Consider the following 18,788-nt stretch of genomic DNA (forward strand, 5'->3'; position numbering starts at 1 on the left):
TGAAAGAATCTCCCTCAGGCACAGGCCAAGCAATGGCAGGCCCCAAATTGGCTGCCAAAGCTTCCAAAAATGAAAAAGCAGAAGCAGGGAAACTGATAGGCCTTGAAAATAGGTAAAGAGACATCTGACCATTTGGTCCAGTCGTGGCCAACTCTGGGTTTGCGGAGCTCATCTCGCTTTACTGGCCAAGGGAGCCGGCGTACAGCTTCTGGGTCATGTGGCCAGCATGACTAAGCCGCTTCTGGCGAACTAGAGCAGCGCACGGAAATGCCGTTTACCTTCCCGCCAGAGCGGTACCTATTTATCTACTTGCACTTTGACGTGCTTTTGAACTGCTAGGTTGGCAGGAGCAGGGACCAAGCAACGGGACCTCACCCCGTTGCAGGGATTTGAACCACCAACCTTCTGATCAGCAAGTGCTAGGCTCTGTGGTTTAACCCACAGCGCCACCCGCATCCCTGGCCTTGAAAATGCACAAGGCCTAGTAGCCCTAATCAGGAAGGAATTAGCCCAAGACTGGGCAAAAGCACTCCTCTCACTGAGGGAAGACATTGCTAAATTAACTGAGACTGTGAATGATGTTAAAACTACAGCAAACACAGCAATGGAATTAAGCTTGAAAAATAAAACATCTATTAGGACTCTGAAACGCTCGCAAGCAGACCTTAGAATCCAACTGGAAGACTGTCAAGATCGGGGAAAAGGAAACTTTCCCAGGGGCCCACCTGAAAATTTTGGAGACTCAGATCTAAAAGCGGCCTTCCTCACATGTATTCAAGAATTATTTCCTGACTGCAAAATCAGTGCAGAAAATATAGAACGTATACACAGAGCCCTGAGAGCTAAACCTAAAAACGGGACCCCCCCCCCCCGAGATGTGATTGTCTGCTTTAACACATTCTTGGTGGGAAATGGTTTAATGCAACGTTTCAGAAAACTGGGAAAAATAGAACATGAGGACTCTGTTATAGCTATCTTCCCAGACCTTTCTCCTGGGACCTTGCAGCGATGTCATGAATTCAAAGCATACACCACATCGCTTCGCAATGCAGGGATAAAATACAAATGGGGATTCTCCTTTAGGCCGATCATCACTCATAATGGAATAACCAAGGTAGCAGCGTTGCATGTAGAAGCCAAAAAATTATTGAAACAGATCGATGTACAGATTGAAGACATGACAACAGAAGGAGTGGAGGAAAGCACCAATGAAGAGATATAAAAAGACCCTTTTGAATGGCAACAACAACGGGGGAAGACAGTGAAGAAAATTAAAGAAAGAAAAATCCAATACAGAAGATAAATGGACAGAGAATCCCACAAGATGGCTTCTGCTCTGCGTGAGATCATTTTGTCTTGGTTTTTATGACTTGCTTTGTAACTTTACTATCATAGAATGTTCCTGGGAGGGGGGGAAGCAGTGATTTTGGTCATCCCCTATTGTTAATACTGCTGAAAGAGTAGAATTTACTACTCTGTGGATACCACAATGGTTCCAACAGTAGGACGGAGTTTTCTTGTTGTAGGTGGGAGGGGAAGGGGGGGAGGTGAAGTTTGGGGTTTGTTAGATATAATGTTTTCCATGCACTCCTATAATGCACTAATCATCCTGGAGCAAGTATGGATCATTTAAAAATAATCACATGGAATGTTAATGGGCTAGGGTCACCCATACAAAGGAGACAGGTTTGGAAGGAAAAGGGAGACCGGACTTGATTCTGGTCCAGGAGACTCACCAGAGGAGGAGGGGGGCTACAATGAATACGTCTCCCCTCCCCTCCTCTGGGGGACAGTGGTTTGCCTCTCAGGAAACATCTAAGGCTCGTGGGGTAACAGCATGGGTTGCGGATAAATCAGAATTTAAACCTGAACAAACCCCTCCTAGTGATCCTGATGGATGTTACTTCTTTATCAGGGGCACATTTCAAGACCAATGGCTGACTATAGGTAATCTTTATGCACCAAACAACCAACAGGAAGAATTTTTGGAAAAAACATTGACGGAACTGGAAATTTTTTAAAAAGGTCAAACAATCCTGGGGGGAGATTTCAATTTAGTCCTAAATGCATATTTTGACAGAAATTGTTCAGGTCAGGGAAAAAAGGTCAATAGAGGTTCCCCATCAACAAAAACCCTTCTGTATAGAATTCTTTAAAAAATCAATTTATATGATATCCAGCGAATGGCAAACTCTGATTTAAGGGACTATACTCACTGTAGTAATTGCCATACAAACTACCGTAGATTCCAGCGTATTAGGCAACTGGGCATATAAGACGACACCCAACTTTTGCTGTTCAATTTTAGTGTTTTAGGGTTATAGAGTTTGAGTGCCGCCAGGGGCAGAGCGTGCACCCCTCCGCTGCCTCTGCCGTAGCAGCAGCAGCAGCCCGAGGTGAGGCGTTTGGCGGGCAGGCAGGTGAGCGCCGCGCTTGGAAGGACTTTCCGCATCCCCTTCTGTGGGGAGGGAGGAGGAGCGACAGCAGAAGGGGTGCCTCTGCTCACCGGCTCCCTCTCCTCCTTCCCAATGTGTATACCCGGGGTATAAGATGACCCCCGACTTTTGGGGTGATTTTCCAGGGATAAAAAGCTGTTTTGTACGCCGGAACATACGGTACTCTAGAATTGATTATTTATTGACAGAGGGATGGATCCATCGGATCCACTTCTCAGAGATCAAAGCAGGAGAAGTCTCTGACCATGCTATGGAGACTTGACCCATGGCTACTACAAGATCAATTGATTCTCGAACAGTTGCAAAAAGAGATACCAGAATTTTTTAAGATCAATGATGCAGGATTATATAACCCAGCTTTAATTTGGGATACCTTCAAAGCAGTAATTAAAGGAACATTAATCAGTGAGAAGAGTAGAATCAAAAGAAGAAAAAAGAAAATCAAATATTCATATCCAATTAGAAAAAGAAATAAAAGAATTAGAAGAAAAACATAAAATAACATGTGGTAACAGAGTGTATCGCAAATTAATTCAAAAAATGAAAGAATTAGGCATGTTAGAAATACCAAAAATAATAACATCCCTTCAATATTTAAATCTACAGTACTATGAATTTAATAATAAAAAACTCAACAATCTTGGCAAACCAACTAAAGAAATGTAAGTTAAACAGAACATTCCACTCAATAAAAACAATAAAAAGGTGAAATAACACATGATAAACTTAAAATTAACTAAGCCTTTCATGCATTCTATAAGACCTTATACACTTCTGAAACACCATCACTAAACACCATTCAGGAATTTTTGGCCACAGTTAACATTCCAAAATTAACAGAAGAGCATGCAACTTACTTAAATCAACCCTTTTCACTTAGCTAGTATAAAAAAGACAAAACCATTTAAGGCACCTGGACCAGACGGGTTTACTGGCTATTTTTATAAAACCTTTTCTGAACTTGTGGCCCCATTCTTGCTGAAATTATTTACAGATATAAAGGATCATGGCTTGATACCTGGAACTTGGAGAAACACACACATCGTAGTGCTACCAAAACCAAATAAAGACTTGGAGTCAGTCGAATCCTATAGGCCTATCTCATTAATAAATGTTGATTTAAAATTACTTACAAACACAGGTTAGCGATGATTGTACCGAATTATATACAGTCATACCTCGGGATAAATACACTTCAGGATAAGTATTTTTGGGTTACACTCCGCGGCAACCCGGAAGTAATGGAGCGCGTTACTTCCCGGTTTCGCTGCTCGTGCATGTGCAGACCGTCAAAATAACATCACACGCATGCGCGGAAGCGGCAAAACGCGACCCGTTCAGACGCGCAGTTGTGTCTTATGTTCTGTTCAGGATGCGAACAGGGCTCCGGAACGGATCCCATTCGCATCCCGAGGTACCGCTGTACATTCAGATCAGACAGATTTTATTAGGCAAAGGTCAATAACTACCCCAATTAGGAGGATCCTCAATGCAATACACTGGGAATCAAAACAACTGGCACCGACAGCCATCCTTACATTGGATGCAATGAAGGCATTTGACCGTCTTGAACGGAATTTTCTTTTTGAAACCTTGCGCGGTTTTGGCATGGGAGCCTCATTCACTGCACTGCTGACTACCTTGTATCAGGATTGTACCGCAAATATTTTGATAAATGGTATACATTCAGAGCCTATATCGATGGGCCAGGGCGCAAAGCAGGGCTGCCCATTGTCGCCCCTGCTTTTTGCCCTGGCCATGGAACCCTTGGCTCTAGCACTTAGGGGAGACCCTGAGGTGTCTGGAATACAAATTAATGGGCAGAGTCCTCTGGTGAACATGTTCGCAGATGACGTAGCCTTGATGCTGTCTCACCCTAGAACAAATCTCCCTGCAGTAATGAAAATTCTTGGTGCTTACGGAAAGGTCTCTGGTTTTTGTGTTAACTATAGCTAATCAAGGGGACGCGGGTGGCACTGTGGGTAAAACCTCAGCGCCTAGGACTTGCCGATCGCATGGTCGGCGGTTCGAATCCCTGCAGCGGGGTGAGCTCCCGTCTTTCGGTCCCAGCTCCTGCCCACCTAGCAGTTTGAAAGCACCCCTAAGTGCAAGTTGATAAATAGGTACCGCTTTGTAGCGGGAAGGTAAACGGCATTTCCGTGTGCTGCGCTGGTGCTGGCTCGCCAGAGCAGCTTCGTCACACTGGCCACATGACCCGGAAGTGTCTGCGGACAGCGCTGGCTCCCGGCCTATAGAGTGAGATGAGCGCACAACCCTAGAGTCTGTCAAGACTGGCCCATACGGGCAGGGGTACCTTTACCTTTATAGCTAATCAGAACTGCTATGCATTCATATGCCACCTGAAGTACAACTACAACTTCAGCACTCCAGTGGAATAAAACTTTGTCAGAAATGTTTTAAATGTTTAGGAGTTATTATCCCCAGGAACCTTCAAAATTTGGAAAAGCTTAATTTTGGTCCAATGATCCGAGAGATTAGACAAAAATTGAAAACTTGGAGCAGGGGTTCGCAGTCATGGTTGGGCTGAATTGATCTCACAATCCAGATGGAATTAAGGATTTAACTAACCATCAAGGAGCTTTATTAGCAAACTTGGGTATCAGGAAAACTCTGGACACCAAAATAATATTTGGGTTCACAGTCTAATTGAACGAGAGCGGGGAGCAAAAAGGACTAATTGATGTTTTTCTAAAATGGTGAGCTAAGTTAACACCAGAGGTGGAAATTAATAAGCTTGGCCCACAGGAATCTAGGCTGCTGCCCAAAAGAACCCTCCTCCCAATGACATGATATTGCTGCTTCTTTTTTTACATGATTATTGTTTTCAACAACTTTGCTGTTAAAGAGAATCTCACATTGTGCACTAAAGGGCAGGTAGAATATGAATTGTTTCTGCAAGACCTCAAGCATGGAAACATTAAGATGCCAGAAGGCCTATAAGCCTGCTACTGATCTCATTTGTGATGTTAGTATTAAGTATACATGAGACATACTTCACTCTAATAGTGGAGGTGGACAAAATACAGCGTAAGGCGACATCTAAAAGTGACAGGGTGAACATCCTGACTCTCCTTAATTTGAACATTGCATGGAAGGAAGAGGATTGGAAACAGGACCTAAAAGAAATGAATGTAACATGGGAAATATAGACAATTTCACCCACTTCAGCTAGAAAACACCATCACTCAAAACCATTGTCTGAAAGCACAATGCTCTGTGCATTCTTCTGCTGTAAAAAAGAGATAAGAACTATATTGTCTGAATGGTTAAACTTCTTACTACAATATTTTACTTTTGTAATGTGACATCTCAGGCGATTTAAAAGTTGATACCAAGTTAATCCACTGCAGGTGAAGCAGTGGAAGTGCTGGACTGATATCTTGCCTCGGTAATGGACCGGATGAGAGCCAACAAACTTCACTCCATCCAGATAAGACTGAGGCACTGTTGGTGGGTGGTTCCCCCAGACCAGAGGCTGGGAGGTGACCTGCTCTTGAGGGGGTTACACTCCTTCTGAAGGAGCAGGTACATTGCTTGGGAGTATTCCTGGATCCTCTGCTGTCACTTGAGGCGCAGGTGGTCACAGTGGTGCCGAGTGCCCACCATCAGCTTCAGCTCATGGCCCAGCTGTGCCCCTATCTGGACAAGGATAGAGTTAGGAACAGGAAGAGAAGCAGCTTCACATCCTCTCCCATGGAGAAGAGTCTAGCAACAAAAACCTCTTCTTTTTATTATTTTTTATTTATTAATAAATGATACAGAAAATGAAAATGAAATAAACAAATACTGATACAAAGTAGACCAAAAGAAAATACATATACACCCTACACTACAAACATAAACCCTACAAACACACTTTCCTCTACCAAGACTTGACTTCCTTTGGTTCAAATTTGAATATTATTGCATTCTTTGGATAATACATCTTATAACCATTTCTAGTTTTTATTCTCGCTTATTCCATGCATATCAATATATTCTTTTTAGAGCAGTGTTTTTCCATATACTCCTCGAAACATTGCCATTCTGCCATTTTTTATTTGTCTAGAGCCTTATGACTGCTTTTAGCTTTGCCAATTCTATAAATCCATTTAATTTACATATCCAATCTTCTTTTGTGGGTATTGTCTCACCTTTCCATTTACTAGCAAGAACTATTCTGGCGGCTGCCGTAGCGTATAGAAAAATTGTTTTCATTTCCTGTTGGATGTCCTTCCCTAATACAGTAGACCTAATAAATACGCCTCTGCTTTGTTTTCTATGGGGATTTGGAGCATCTTTTTCAACTCTTCATGTATAATACCCCCAAAATTCTTAATCTTTTCACATCTCCACTGAACATGAATCATTGTCCCTTCGACTTTATCGCATTTCCAATACAGATTGGACTTTAATTTATAAATCTTTGCAAGTTTTGATGGTGTCAGATACCACCTAAAGAACATTTTCATAAAGTTCTCTTTAATGCTATAGCAGGCGGTAAATCTGGTATCCACTTGCCAAAGCCTCTCCCACTGTTCTAGGTAAATTGTATGGCCGATGTCCTGTGCCCATTTGACCACTACCTCCTTTACTACTTCATCTTTCAAGTCCCACTCTAGTAATAAGTCATAAATTTTACATTGCAATTTATTTATTTATTTTTAACAATACATAATATAATTTTAAATCTCATAATATAATTTTAAATCTTTCTCTTTTATCCATTAACAATTTGTATTGATCTTTTCTCCATTCATCAAAACATATTACTCATAATCGGGATCATATTGAAGAGATAGAGCATTTTGGAGAGAACGTTCATTTTGATTATTGAAATTCTTCCCCAAAACGACAATTTTAATCTATTCCAAATCTTAAAATCTTTTTTAATTTCTCTCCAGTTTTTTTGCATTTGTTGTCAAAAAGGTTAATATTTTTCATTGTTATTTCAATTCCCAAATACTTCGCTTTTTTCACAATCCATCTTTTCCTGTAGAGCTTTTTGCTCCTGTTCACAAATATTTTTAACCATGAATAGCTTGGGAGTACTCTCTGGACAAGGATAGAGTTAGGAACAGGAACAGGAGCTTCACATCACTCTCACTGATGTCAAACTGCTTACGTAGTTATGTTTGACTGCTATTTCCCACAATTCCCACCTCGTTCTACAACGTATAGCAAATTGTGTTACCCACTTATTTCATATGCAGAACTTGGAGTCTTGTGCCATGTAGCAGATCCTTTTTTATGCATAACTTACTTGTCTATTCAATTTCAGGAGATACGTGTTGACTGCTTGACTTCTTGCAGTTTTAGAAATTGTCCACACATCTGTGTGTCACTTGTCTCCAAAGGCATATCTGAGGGCTGTTTTCTCTTCTGCAGGGCAATGCTGGCTTTCCAGGAGCTGCTGGCCCAAAAGGTGACGTGGGGCCTTCTGGAATTCCAGGCCCTCAAGGTATGAAGGACGATATAATGGCCATCAGTAACTACATGGTCTTCTGATTTAGAATGACAATAAAGAGGAAATAGATTTTCATTCTAACTCCCTTGGAAGGTGGTGGACTCTCCTTCACTGACAGTTTCTAAGAAGAGGTTGGATGGCCATCTGTCATGGATGCAATGTAGTTGAGATTCCTGCATTTCAGGCAGTTGGACTAGATGAACCTTGAGGTCCCTTTCAACTCTACAGTTCTATGATTCCATGATTGTACTCAAGTAGAAAGTATAAAATAGTTCAAGTATTTGGTATGTAGGAAGTGTGGTTTAGAATTAGTAGATAAATAAGCAGAAGAGTTGCCTATACTGAAGTTTAATTTCTATCCAGGTCCAAAAGGTTCTTCAGGCGTTCCTGGACTCAAAGGAGAACAAGGTGACCAAGGGTTTCCCGGAGCTAAAGGTATGTCATAGCTTTGTCCATTTTATCTTCAGGTTTGATTTCAAGGACAGGCTGGTGTCTGAGGGGTGGGCAGAAGAGGTGGGGGGGCAGGAGAATGATCCAGGCCAGTGATTTGTGGGGTTGTGTGCCACCCATGAAGCAGGGGGGAGTGTCTAGGCACTCGGAGATGGAGGAAGAGGGGGTGAGGGAAGAGTTGCAGGGAGGCACAGTCCCAGAGAATTGGCCATTAGAGTTTTCCTTGTACCTTCCTCCACTATGTCCAAGAACGGCATGAGCATCTGGAGCTACTGCACAGTATAAATTGCTAGTTGCTTGCATAACCTGTGTCAGACGAGAGTGTTTAAGTAAACGGGAAGGGGTGTGGTTGCGCTGTTGCTCCAACTGTCCATGTTGCAGCCTAGCTAGCTAATTAGCAGGAGTGGTGCTTATATCCCTTGTACTTTGGGAGCTGACATAATGGAGTGCTTTGTCAACATAGAGCTAAACTTCCAGAGGTGTGTCTTCATTAGGACTGGGTATGCTCAGCACATTTGATTATTTTGATGTCAAGGAGCAGAAATATTTTTTTTTAATGAATTCAGCAGAATCTCAAATACATAACATGATCCTAAGGGGCCTCTCCAATTAGCACCTTTGTTTGTAATCCCCTCAACATATAATATTGACATAATGTAATTTGCTGAGTGGACATTATTTACTCTTTATCTTTGACAGGTTTTCCAGGCCCACCAGGTCCTCCAGGCCCCTTCCTGCTCTTGAAAGGTGAACCAGGTGAACCTGGCCCTGTAGGCCCAGTAGGCCCTAAGGGATTTCCTGGTCCTCCAGGCCCAAAAGGCCAACAAGGTGAGAGGCTTTTTAGTTCTTCTAGAATTCATAGGTTTGCGAGGCCAAATCAGGTGAGTCACAATAAAGCTATCACCACCATGTTGGAAATCAGTTTAGGCTGTCCAGAACAGTGCGACACATGGTGCCTGGGCTCAGATGCATTCTTCCAATGAGACATGCATTTTGTCCATTTCCATGAGGGCTGCAATGTGGCTGGAGAAAGGCACAAGCCTTTTTCAATAAGATACATATTTCTGGTTAACCTATTGCCCCACTTTCTACAGAGGAAGGACAGTCTTTATCACTTTCTAGGGTATTTCTATGGCTTTCTGCACTTGTACCAGAATGGAACTATTCTAGGGACAGATGCTGAGATTTCATTTGCAGCAGAGAAGCTCAGTTGCTCCCTGGTAGGCTGCTGGCATGGCAATTAAAGAAGAAACAATGTGAAAAAATGATTAATAAATTGATTGTGAATGGAGAAATAATTGAGGAACCAAAAAAGATAAGTAACAGCTTCCTGGCATATTTCAGGGAACTCTACAAAGAAAATCAAGAAAAAATTGACAAGTTCTTAAACCAAAATAAACTCTGGAAGATTTCAAAAGAGGAAGCGGCTCCAATCAGCATGATAGAAATCCAGCAGGCAATGAAAAAGATGAAAGTAGGTCCAGAAAGATTGCCAGCCAAATATTATAAAAAAGTAGAAGAATTATTGTCATTACCATTTAAAGATAACATCTTTAAGATGTAAATAACATCTTAAATACAGGAAAGCTGCCAGAATCATGGGAGGAAGCCTACCCTGTTTCCAAAGGGAACAGGGCCATCAGCTGTTAAAAATTACGGACACATCTCATTACTTAACAATGATTATAAAATCTTTGCAGACATTTTAGTGAGTAGACTGAAATGGACACGGAAGAATTATATCAGATATCTGGGAATTCTTTTCACTGAGACACTATCATGGAAAGGGGCACATCGAGGCTATGAAACTCAAAGTGCAGAAAGCTTGTGGGGCATTAATGAAATTCTATTGTATGGCAGAACAAATTCCTCAGGAAAGTGCTCTCGCTCCCCAACGGGACTCCAGCTGCTCTTCTTCACGTCAGCATTGAAGCTGACGTGACAACAATACAGGCTAGAATTGATTACCTGTGCTTAAATTATGTGAAAAGACTTCAATTTCTTTTGGAGGAGAGATTCCCCGCTATGTCACACACAGAACAGAAACAGAACCAATGTTGGAAGGATGGTATCCAACGCCTCTTGTCCCAATCAATTACAAGATTTTCAGGTGACTTAAGAGGCACTTAAGAGATTGTCTCTTTAGGTCCTATACAGAAAGGGATCTAACCATGATGGCTTCTACCAAGAGCTCACCATGGTTCCCACTTATTAAAACGGAGCATACCCAGGCCTGTTACCTGTCAAAGCTCCCACTTGCCGTGCTTAGAATCGCTTTCACAGAATTACGATTCCAATTGATGCCCTCGGCGGTGTTGGATGGACGCTACGGCAAAGTACATTATGAAGAGAGACTTTGTCTCTGTGGGCAACCCTGTGTGGAGGACCTGTGCCACTATTTATTGCAGTGCCCGTTATATATATACCCAAGAGACCGATTCATAAAACCCTTGTTTCCAAATGGAACTCATTTGAATAGGGGGGAAAGGGTGAAATGGCTGCTGAGCGATGCTGATGACTTTGTAACTTATAAAGTAGCACTCTATGCATTGGCAGCTAAGAAGAACAGGAGGAAAGAACTAGATAAAATAACGGTCATCTGCAAAGGGGATTCAGATATTTAATTTGGCATATTTTACTAGAGAATTCAACTATTCTATTTTATGCAACAAATAATCTTAGTAGTTGTGACCATCGTTTATATCGTATGTGTGGTGCCTGATTATTTTTATGGTTATTGCTGTTTTTGCTTTTGTTGTTATTTTTCTGAATGATGCCATGGCCTATGGCTAGCACAATAAAAGTCTATGATGATGATGATGATGATGTTGATAACAACAGAATCCCAAGAGAAAGTGTGCCAACAGTTTAGAGAAGATAAACAAATTTGGGTCAGTCACAGGCTTAAAATTAAATAAAGATAAAACCAAAATGTTAGTTTAAAACATTTTTAACTAAAAGAGAATTACAACAGTTTATAGGCCTTATGATCACCAAGAAAATCACGCATTTAGGCATATGGATAACAGTTAAAATATTAATTTGTACAAAGATAATTACATACCAATCTGGAAAGAGATAAAAAGAAATTTGGAAATACAGTGGTACCTCGGGTTAAGTACTTAATTCATTCCAGAGGTCCATTCTTAACCTGAAACTGTTCTTAACCTGAACTTTAGCTAATGGGGCCTCCTGCTGCTGCCGTGCCACTGGAACCCGATTTCTGTTCTTATCCTGAAGCAAAGTTCTTAACCTGAAGCAAAAATTCAAAAATGATTGGAATATATTTAAACAGTATGGAGAGATATTTTTTTTTTTGACTGGTTTAGAATAACTCCTGTAAGGAAAAATACTAAAATACAGTGGAAAAAAATAGATTACCAAATATATAGATGCGTTATGAGTGGCATTCAACTAAGTAAAATAAAAGACTCAAGTAAGAAGGGTGTAAATGGAGTACAAATGAATCAGATGAAGTACACATTTTATTTTCTTACATTTTAGAATCACATGTTTAGTTACAGGAAAATTTACAAAGAAGTTACAAAGTGATTTCATGAATGTTTGTTTTTTAAAGAAATCAGTAAAGATGATTGCAAAAAGAGAGAAAGAGAGAGAAGCTCATTTGCTCAATGGTTGCCAGTGGTGGGGCCCCAGGAAGTGATGGTGGAAGTTTGGTAGCTGCAGCAGATGAGAGTTGGAGGGAGTGGGGATTCTACAGCTTTCTTATCCCACACTCTACAACCTGAAATAGGGCTGGGCCAGGGAAAAATAGGCATTTACTGGGCGGAGAAGGGGTTCCATTTAGGGGTCCTTGTACAGTTGCCATGTCTCTGCTTCCATTTCCCTTTTCCCACATCCCAGTTCAGTGTTGCCTCCTTCCATCTCACACCACATGCCCACTCTAGCCAGCCCCACAATGGTGAATGGCACTGTGGTCTAAACCACTGAGCCTCTTGTACCTGCTGATCGGTATGTCAGCAGTTCAAATCCACACAACGGGGACCTAGCAGTTCGAAAGCAAACCAGTGCAAGTAGATAAATAGGTACCGCTGCATCGGGACAGGTAAACAGCACTTGAAGCGGTTTAGTCCTTCTGGCCACATAACCCAGAAAGCTGTCTGTGGACAAACGCTGGCTCCCTCGGCCTGAAGCAAGATGAGTGCTACACCCTACACCCTACACTAAAAAGGTCCTTTACCTTTTTAGTACCACAAAGTATATAAAGAAGTGAAAATAGGATGTGGGTAAAAACAGGCCCATGGTGGGTAGGGGAGATAAGTATCCACTCCACTGGCTGGATCCAGATCCCACTACTGATGTAGTGATTCCCTGCACACCCTTGGAAGCTGCTCCCCAGGTGTTTAGAATACTGATTTGCCCATTGTACATCTTATTTCAAATGATTTGTTGTTGTTTAGTCATTTAGTCGTGTCCGACTCTTCGTGACCCCATGGACCAGAGCACGCCAGGCACTCCTGTTTTTCACTGCCTCCCGCAGTTTGGTCAGACTCATGCTGGTAGCTTCAAGAACACTGTCCAACCATCTCGTCCTCTGTCGTCCCCTTCTCCTTGTGCCCTCCATCTTTCCCAACATCAGGGTCTTTTCCAGGGAGTCTTCTCTTCTCATGAGGTGGCCAAAGTACTGGAGCCTCAGCTTCAGGACCTGTCCTTCCAGTGAGCACTCAGGGCTGATTTCCTTAAGAATGGATACATTTGATCTTTTTGCAGTCCATGGGACTCTCAAGAGTCTCCTCCAGCACCATAATTCAAAAGCATCCATTCTTCGGCGATCAGCCTTCTTTATGGTCCAGCTCTCACTTCCATACATCACTACTGGGAATTTCAAATGATAGTGACTCCATAAATCCACTGTAATGACACATCCTTATTTCAACAGGTGTAACGGGACCTGTGGGTGTGACTGGTCTCCCAGGCACTCCGGGATTTGATGGAATGCCAGGTCAGAAAGGAGAAACTGGTCCTGCTGGTCCTCCAGGCAAGTCCAATCTTCTTCCATTGCTAATAATAATAATAATTAATAATAATTTTATTATTTATACCCCACCCATCTTTCTGGGTTGCTATGTTCTGTATGTAGTCCAGTGCCAAGTCCTAAGGAGTTTAATAGAGGCTTCAGTAAGTCAAGAGCAATTCTTGATTTATTATTTAAAGGCACATTATTCAAAAGTGAGTCCCAGTGGTACTTATTCCCAGGTAAGTGTGTTTAGATTTACCGCTGTGTAACACAAACAATGCCAATCCATGTATGTTTACTTTTAAATGTGTCCCATTGTTTCCATGCTCAGCCATGGCTTGGCTCTGTGTGAGGTGCAAACGAATTAACTGTCAGTGAACTATCTTAGATATACAATTTTTATCTTGCAGGTCCTAGAGGCTTTCCTGGCCCACCTGGTCCTGAAGGCATGCCAGGGTCAATGGGTCCACCAGGGAGTCCCTCTGTAGCTCACGGTTTCCTTGTGACCAGGCACAGCCAAAGCACAGAGGAGCCAACATGCCCATCTGGAACAAGACTGATGTTCCACGGGTATTCTTTGCTTTATGTACAAGGAAACGAACGGGCTCATGGTCAGGACTTGGGTAAGAGAGCACAAAACAAATTGAGTCAATTGAGCGTATTACATTAGAGAAAGACACCTTTGTCGCAATTGCCTTCCCTAAATCAAGTAAAATTGTAGTGGACAATTTAGTTTTGTCAACTGCTGCAGCATCTAAAAGGTGCCATTAAGCTCCTTTCTGCCTCAAAAAGCCAGTCTTGATAAATGGGATCCTGGGCTGTTTGGGGAAGTCTTAACCTGTCACTTGAACCTGCATTCTTCCTGTACTTGTTCACCCCCCACTGCACTGCGTAGATTCACAGATTGTAACATTTTAATTCATTATTTTAAAGAATAACTTGGAAAATGTGAAAACCTAAAATTATTTTCTTTTCTTTAACCAAAATTAAAACTTCATAATAATTGTAAATCTATTGGACAGCTGAAGACATTTTCATGTGGCTCTGAAGGGCATTTTGCCACTTATTGGAGTGAACAGGCAGGGTCCACCTGTGAACAGCCACCTTAAGCCTCACCTCACAAGCAGAGCAGCTGTGCCCAGTTGTTTGATGCTTCAAAAGCCCAAGCATTTTTTCATCAGTTTTTAGGAATGGCATTTTAGCCCACAATCCCCAACCTTCCCTCTTCTCCACCTGTGTGCTGTTCTGCAGGTTCTCCCTGCAATTTCAGAGTGACATGGAGAGGAAGATCCATGTCTATGCAGAAATCCTTGCGCAGTCCTTATAGGGCTCATTAGCTGAATCCTGACCATAGTTCTCTAGCCTTGTATAAATTGCTTTGGTTTCGTAGAAAACCATTTTTTTGTAGAAAAATCAGTCATTTATTTTTGCTATTTTAGGCACAGCTGGGAGCTGTCTACGTAAATTCAGCACAATGCCTTTCCTGTTCTGCAACATTAACAGTGTATGCAATTTTGCCTCAAGGAATGATTATTCTTACTGGTTATCTACCCCTGAGCCAATGCCAATGAGTATGGCTCCTATTACAGGAGACAACATCAGGCCTTTCATCAGTCGGTAAGCATTGAGAAATTTTATATTTACAAATTCCTGTATGAAGATTTTGCATTTCTCCAGACATTGCAACACAATTTGAGAAATGTATTCTAGAGCAGTTGAAAGGAGCTCCCTTGCTATCAAGATGTTCAGGCTGAGGATATGTGGATGGCAGGTGGATTGTTGCTCAGAGAGGGATAGAAAAATCAGGGCAAGACAGGTGGAGCAGAGTAGAGTTGCCAGCCAGGAATCCTATCATAGCCTTGCAACCCTGAGGGGAAACTTTCTTCCTCCAGTCCACTGGTGGAGCACACTATATTTTCCCCAGTATGCTCAGCGCAGTAGGATGAAAGGACACGGGCAGCTTCTCTCCGCAACCCCCCCCCCCATCCTATGTGAGCTTCTGGCTAACTCGGGTATCAGAGGCACCTCTTCATGGTGTCAGTGAAGTTAACTCTTTATTCAAAGAAACACCTCCGTGAGGCAGTTGTGAGGACTGAAGGTCCCCATCTTCCCACAGTTGCCTAAGTCTCCTCTTCCCCAGGGTCCTTCCCAAGCAATCTGAGACTTCGCTGACACTGCTGTTTCTGCTCTGCCCTCTTCATACCTCTTCTGGTCCTGGGAAATGAGCTGGTCACAGCAGGAGGGGGAGACCCCCTTGCAGCCTGCCTGCCATCCCTGTTTCTTGCCCCCCTTCCTCTCCAGCCTCTGCTTCTGCCTCTGAGTCTGGACTTGTTGTTGTTGTTGTTGTTGTTGTTGTTGTTGTTGTTGTTGTTATTTATAACCCACCCATCTGGCTGGGTTTCCCCAACCACTCTCAGCGGCTTTCAACAAAATATTAAAAATACAATAAAACATCAAACATTAAAAACTTCCCTAAACAGGGATGCCTTCAGGTGTCTTCTAAAAGTCAGATAGTTGTTTATTTCCTTGACATCTGATGGGAAGGAGTTCCACAGGGTGGGTGCCATTATTGAGAAGGCCCTCTGCCTGGTTACCTGTAACTTCTCACAGTGAGGGAGCTGCCAGAAGGCCCTGGGAGCTGGACCTGTGTCCAGGCTGAACGATGGAGGTGGAGACACTCCTTCAGGTTTACTGGTCTGAGGCCGTTTAGGGCTTTCAAGGGCTTTCAACACTTTGAATTGTGCTCAGAAATGTATTGGGAGCCAATGTAAGTATTTCAGGACCAGTGATCTCGGCGGCCACCCCCAGTCACCAGTCTAGCTGCCGCATTCTGAATTAGTTGTAGTTTCTGGGTCACCTTCAACGGTAGCCCCACGTAGAACCCCACGCAGAGCATGCACCACTCTAGCGAGACAGTCCGCAGGCAGGTAGGGCCTGCGTACCAGATGGAGCTGGTAGACAGCTGCCCTGGATACAGAATTGACCTGCGCCTCAATGGACAGCTGTGAGTCCAAAATGACTCCCAGACTGCGCACCTGGTCCTTCAGGGGCACAGTTACCCCAGTCAGGACCAGGGAGTCCATATCATAAAGTGTTGGCAATATAGTTAATATTATTTAATATACACAATTATATAATTAAATGCACTGTTCATAGATTTAATACATTTATTTATTAAACAAATTCAGTACACAAACAGATGTATGCACATCAATGCATACACCACCACCAATGGAGCTGGAAAATAGGAAAGAAAACGGAAAGGTTGCAACATATGAAATTTTTTAGTTTATAAAAAAGGCAAATTAAGAGAAGAGACAGTAGAGGTGTATCAGCTAATACAAGATTGTCAAGAGAAAGTGGATAGAGATTTGCTCTCTCACAGCAAACACTGTGTTGCCTTCATGTCCTGCTTGTAAGTGCATATCCACCCTCCCTCACCCCAGTTAGGGGCCAAGATGACATTTGAGGGAGGCAACATATGTGCCTAATGAACGAATTGGGCAGGGGGGTAGATGTGTGAGCGCACCAAAGCCATGAAGGAAAGCAGGAGAGGAGAGGAAGAGAAGAGACCCACATCATGGGCTAAAGACTTGTGCGGAACCCCCTCCTCTCATGCCCTCTGCTCTGGGTAAATGCCTTGGTGGCCCCTCCCAAATGTAACTCCACCCTGCCCATTTCTCCCCAAACACAACATGATGGGGGGGTGGAGGTAAAGTCAGAGGAAAGAGGTGAAGTCAGAGGAAAGAAAGAATGTCACATGAACAACACCCCTCCCCCTTTAAAATCCAAAACCAAAAACCGGTCCGAGGGACAAGATAGTGGGGCAAGAAATAGGGAAATTGAAACTCGACTTGCCCCCTCATGGCCCCCTCATCCCAGCTGGATATGCTCAAGGGGGGGTGAGGAATGCCACCCTCTGCCTCTCCATCAGAGGCATCTGCCTGAAGAAGCATCCCTCAGGAGGAGGTCAAGGCCACCACCCTGAGCCTCGCTTCACCAGTGGTGGAGATGAAGGTAGTGTTGAAGACATCCTCACTGAAGCGGAAGTGCAAGCAGGTTTTGCCCATGCTAGAGTCATTGGTGAGCAGAAGTTTCGCCATCTTTGATCTGACTGGCACTTGGGAGCTGGAGGGGAGGGGGAATTAGCAGGAGGGAGGGTCATCACCCATGGGCCACATGCTGGACCATCCTGCCCTAAACAATACACCAACTCAATAGTTTGTTCTGCTGCCTCAGCCTTTGTAGCTGGAGTCAGTTAAAGCCCTGTACTCCCAGGCCAGGTGGGCAATGCCTCCAAGGCAGGGAGCTGTTGTGATGAATAACGCAGTAAAAGGGAGGACTGGAGGGTATTCAATCTATATGTATTTTTTCAACTTTGCATTATACTTTTCTCAGGTGTGCTGTATGTGAAGCTTCTGCAATGGTGATGGCAGTTCACAGTCAAACAATTCAAATTCCACCATGTCCAGAAGGATGGAGATCACTGTGGATAGGCTACTCCTTTGTGATGGTAAGTGCTCCAAGTTATACCTGAATGCATTTAATTCTATTTCTACTAGTCCATGTTCCATTCATTTTCACACAATCTAAAAAGAACCCATTCTTTTTAAGACATATGAGCAAGTTACCTTTTAAAGTTCTATTTTTGCTTGTCTAGCTGTCCAGATTTCTTCAGGGTGACCCTGGTGACCATGCTAGCTGCCATTTCTTAGGGAATAAATTGAATGGACTCTGATTTTATGAGTTTATCCACACTTCTGCCTGGTTACCCTGCCACAACAATGCTTGGAATTTAAGATCTGGGGCAAGATGTGTAGTGAAACTAAACTGGGTTTCAGAATTTACCTTAGAGGGCAACAACAATTGTGCCTATCCCCATTAAGTGCTGTATTGTTGCAGATGCCACTGCATTGATTGTGACAACACAAAGAGTAAAGCAGCTAACCAATAAACTCAAACTTGCACAGGGACAAAGGAGGACGCCTTCACCCTGGTGTAGCCTTTATCACACATGTGCCACAACAAGACAATGTCCTAACCACCCCCACCCCCGCAAACAGCAGACAAATCAATAGAGTTGATCCAACAACACCCTCCCGCACACACACATTAACTTTATGACAATATTTTAAAAATGCAAATATATAAAGCCCTTGAAATGCATGAAATGTAGGACAGAACAAATAACTAAGCGGATATGGATCAATTCCAGTCTGGGTGCATGCACAATTTGAGGACTATACCTTGGTAAGCCTTGGTCACCCTTGTACTGAGACTGGAATGGGAAGAGTGGGACTCTGGTTCTGGTTCTCTCATCAACTTTTGATAGCATTGACCCCGATATCCTGGTCATGACTCCTGGACTGGCTCTGTGGGTTATTAAGAGCACTCTTTCACAGTTTTTCCACTCCTGCTTGCACAGCTGTGTCCAGAG

General features: G+C 43.0%; 1 protein-coding gene across 3 annotated transcripts in view; it reads left to right on the forward strand.

Annotated features, from left to right (window-relative positions):
* COL4A1 (collagen type IV alpha 1 chain) overlaps positions 1 to 18,788 on the forward strand; it is a 160,408-nt gene that overhangs the window by 137,514 nt on the left and 4,106 nt on the right. For all 3 annotated transcript variants that reach the window (XM_083606370.1, XM_083606369.1, XM_083606371.1), the window contains exons 44-50: positions 7,845 to 7,917; positions 8,287 to 8,358; positions 9,073 to 9,201; positions 13,274 to 13,372; positions 13,762 to 13,974; positions 14,791 to 14,968; positions 17,750 to 17,864. In XM_083606370.1, the coding sequence (XP_083462496.1) occupies positions 7,845 to 7,917; positions 8,287 to 8,358; positions 9,073 to 9,201; positions 13,274 to 13,372; positions 13,762 to 13,974; positions 14,791 to 14,968; positions 17,750 to 17,864 (879 nt within the window). The remainder of the gene's footprint in view (positions 1 to 7,844; positions 7,918 to 8,286; positions 8,359 to 9,072; positions 9,202 to 13,273; positions 13,373 to 13,761; positions 13,975 to 14,790; positions 14,969 to 17,749; positions 17,865 to 18,788) is intronic.

The sequence above is a fragment of the Podarcis filfolensis genome (genome assembly GCF_964270895.1).
Source record: "Podarcis filfolensis genome assembly, chromosome: 3".
Lineage (NCBI taxonomy): Eukaryota > Metazoa > Chordata > Lepidosauria > Squamata > Lacertidae > Podarcis > Podarcis filfolensis.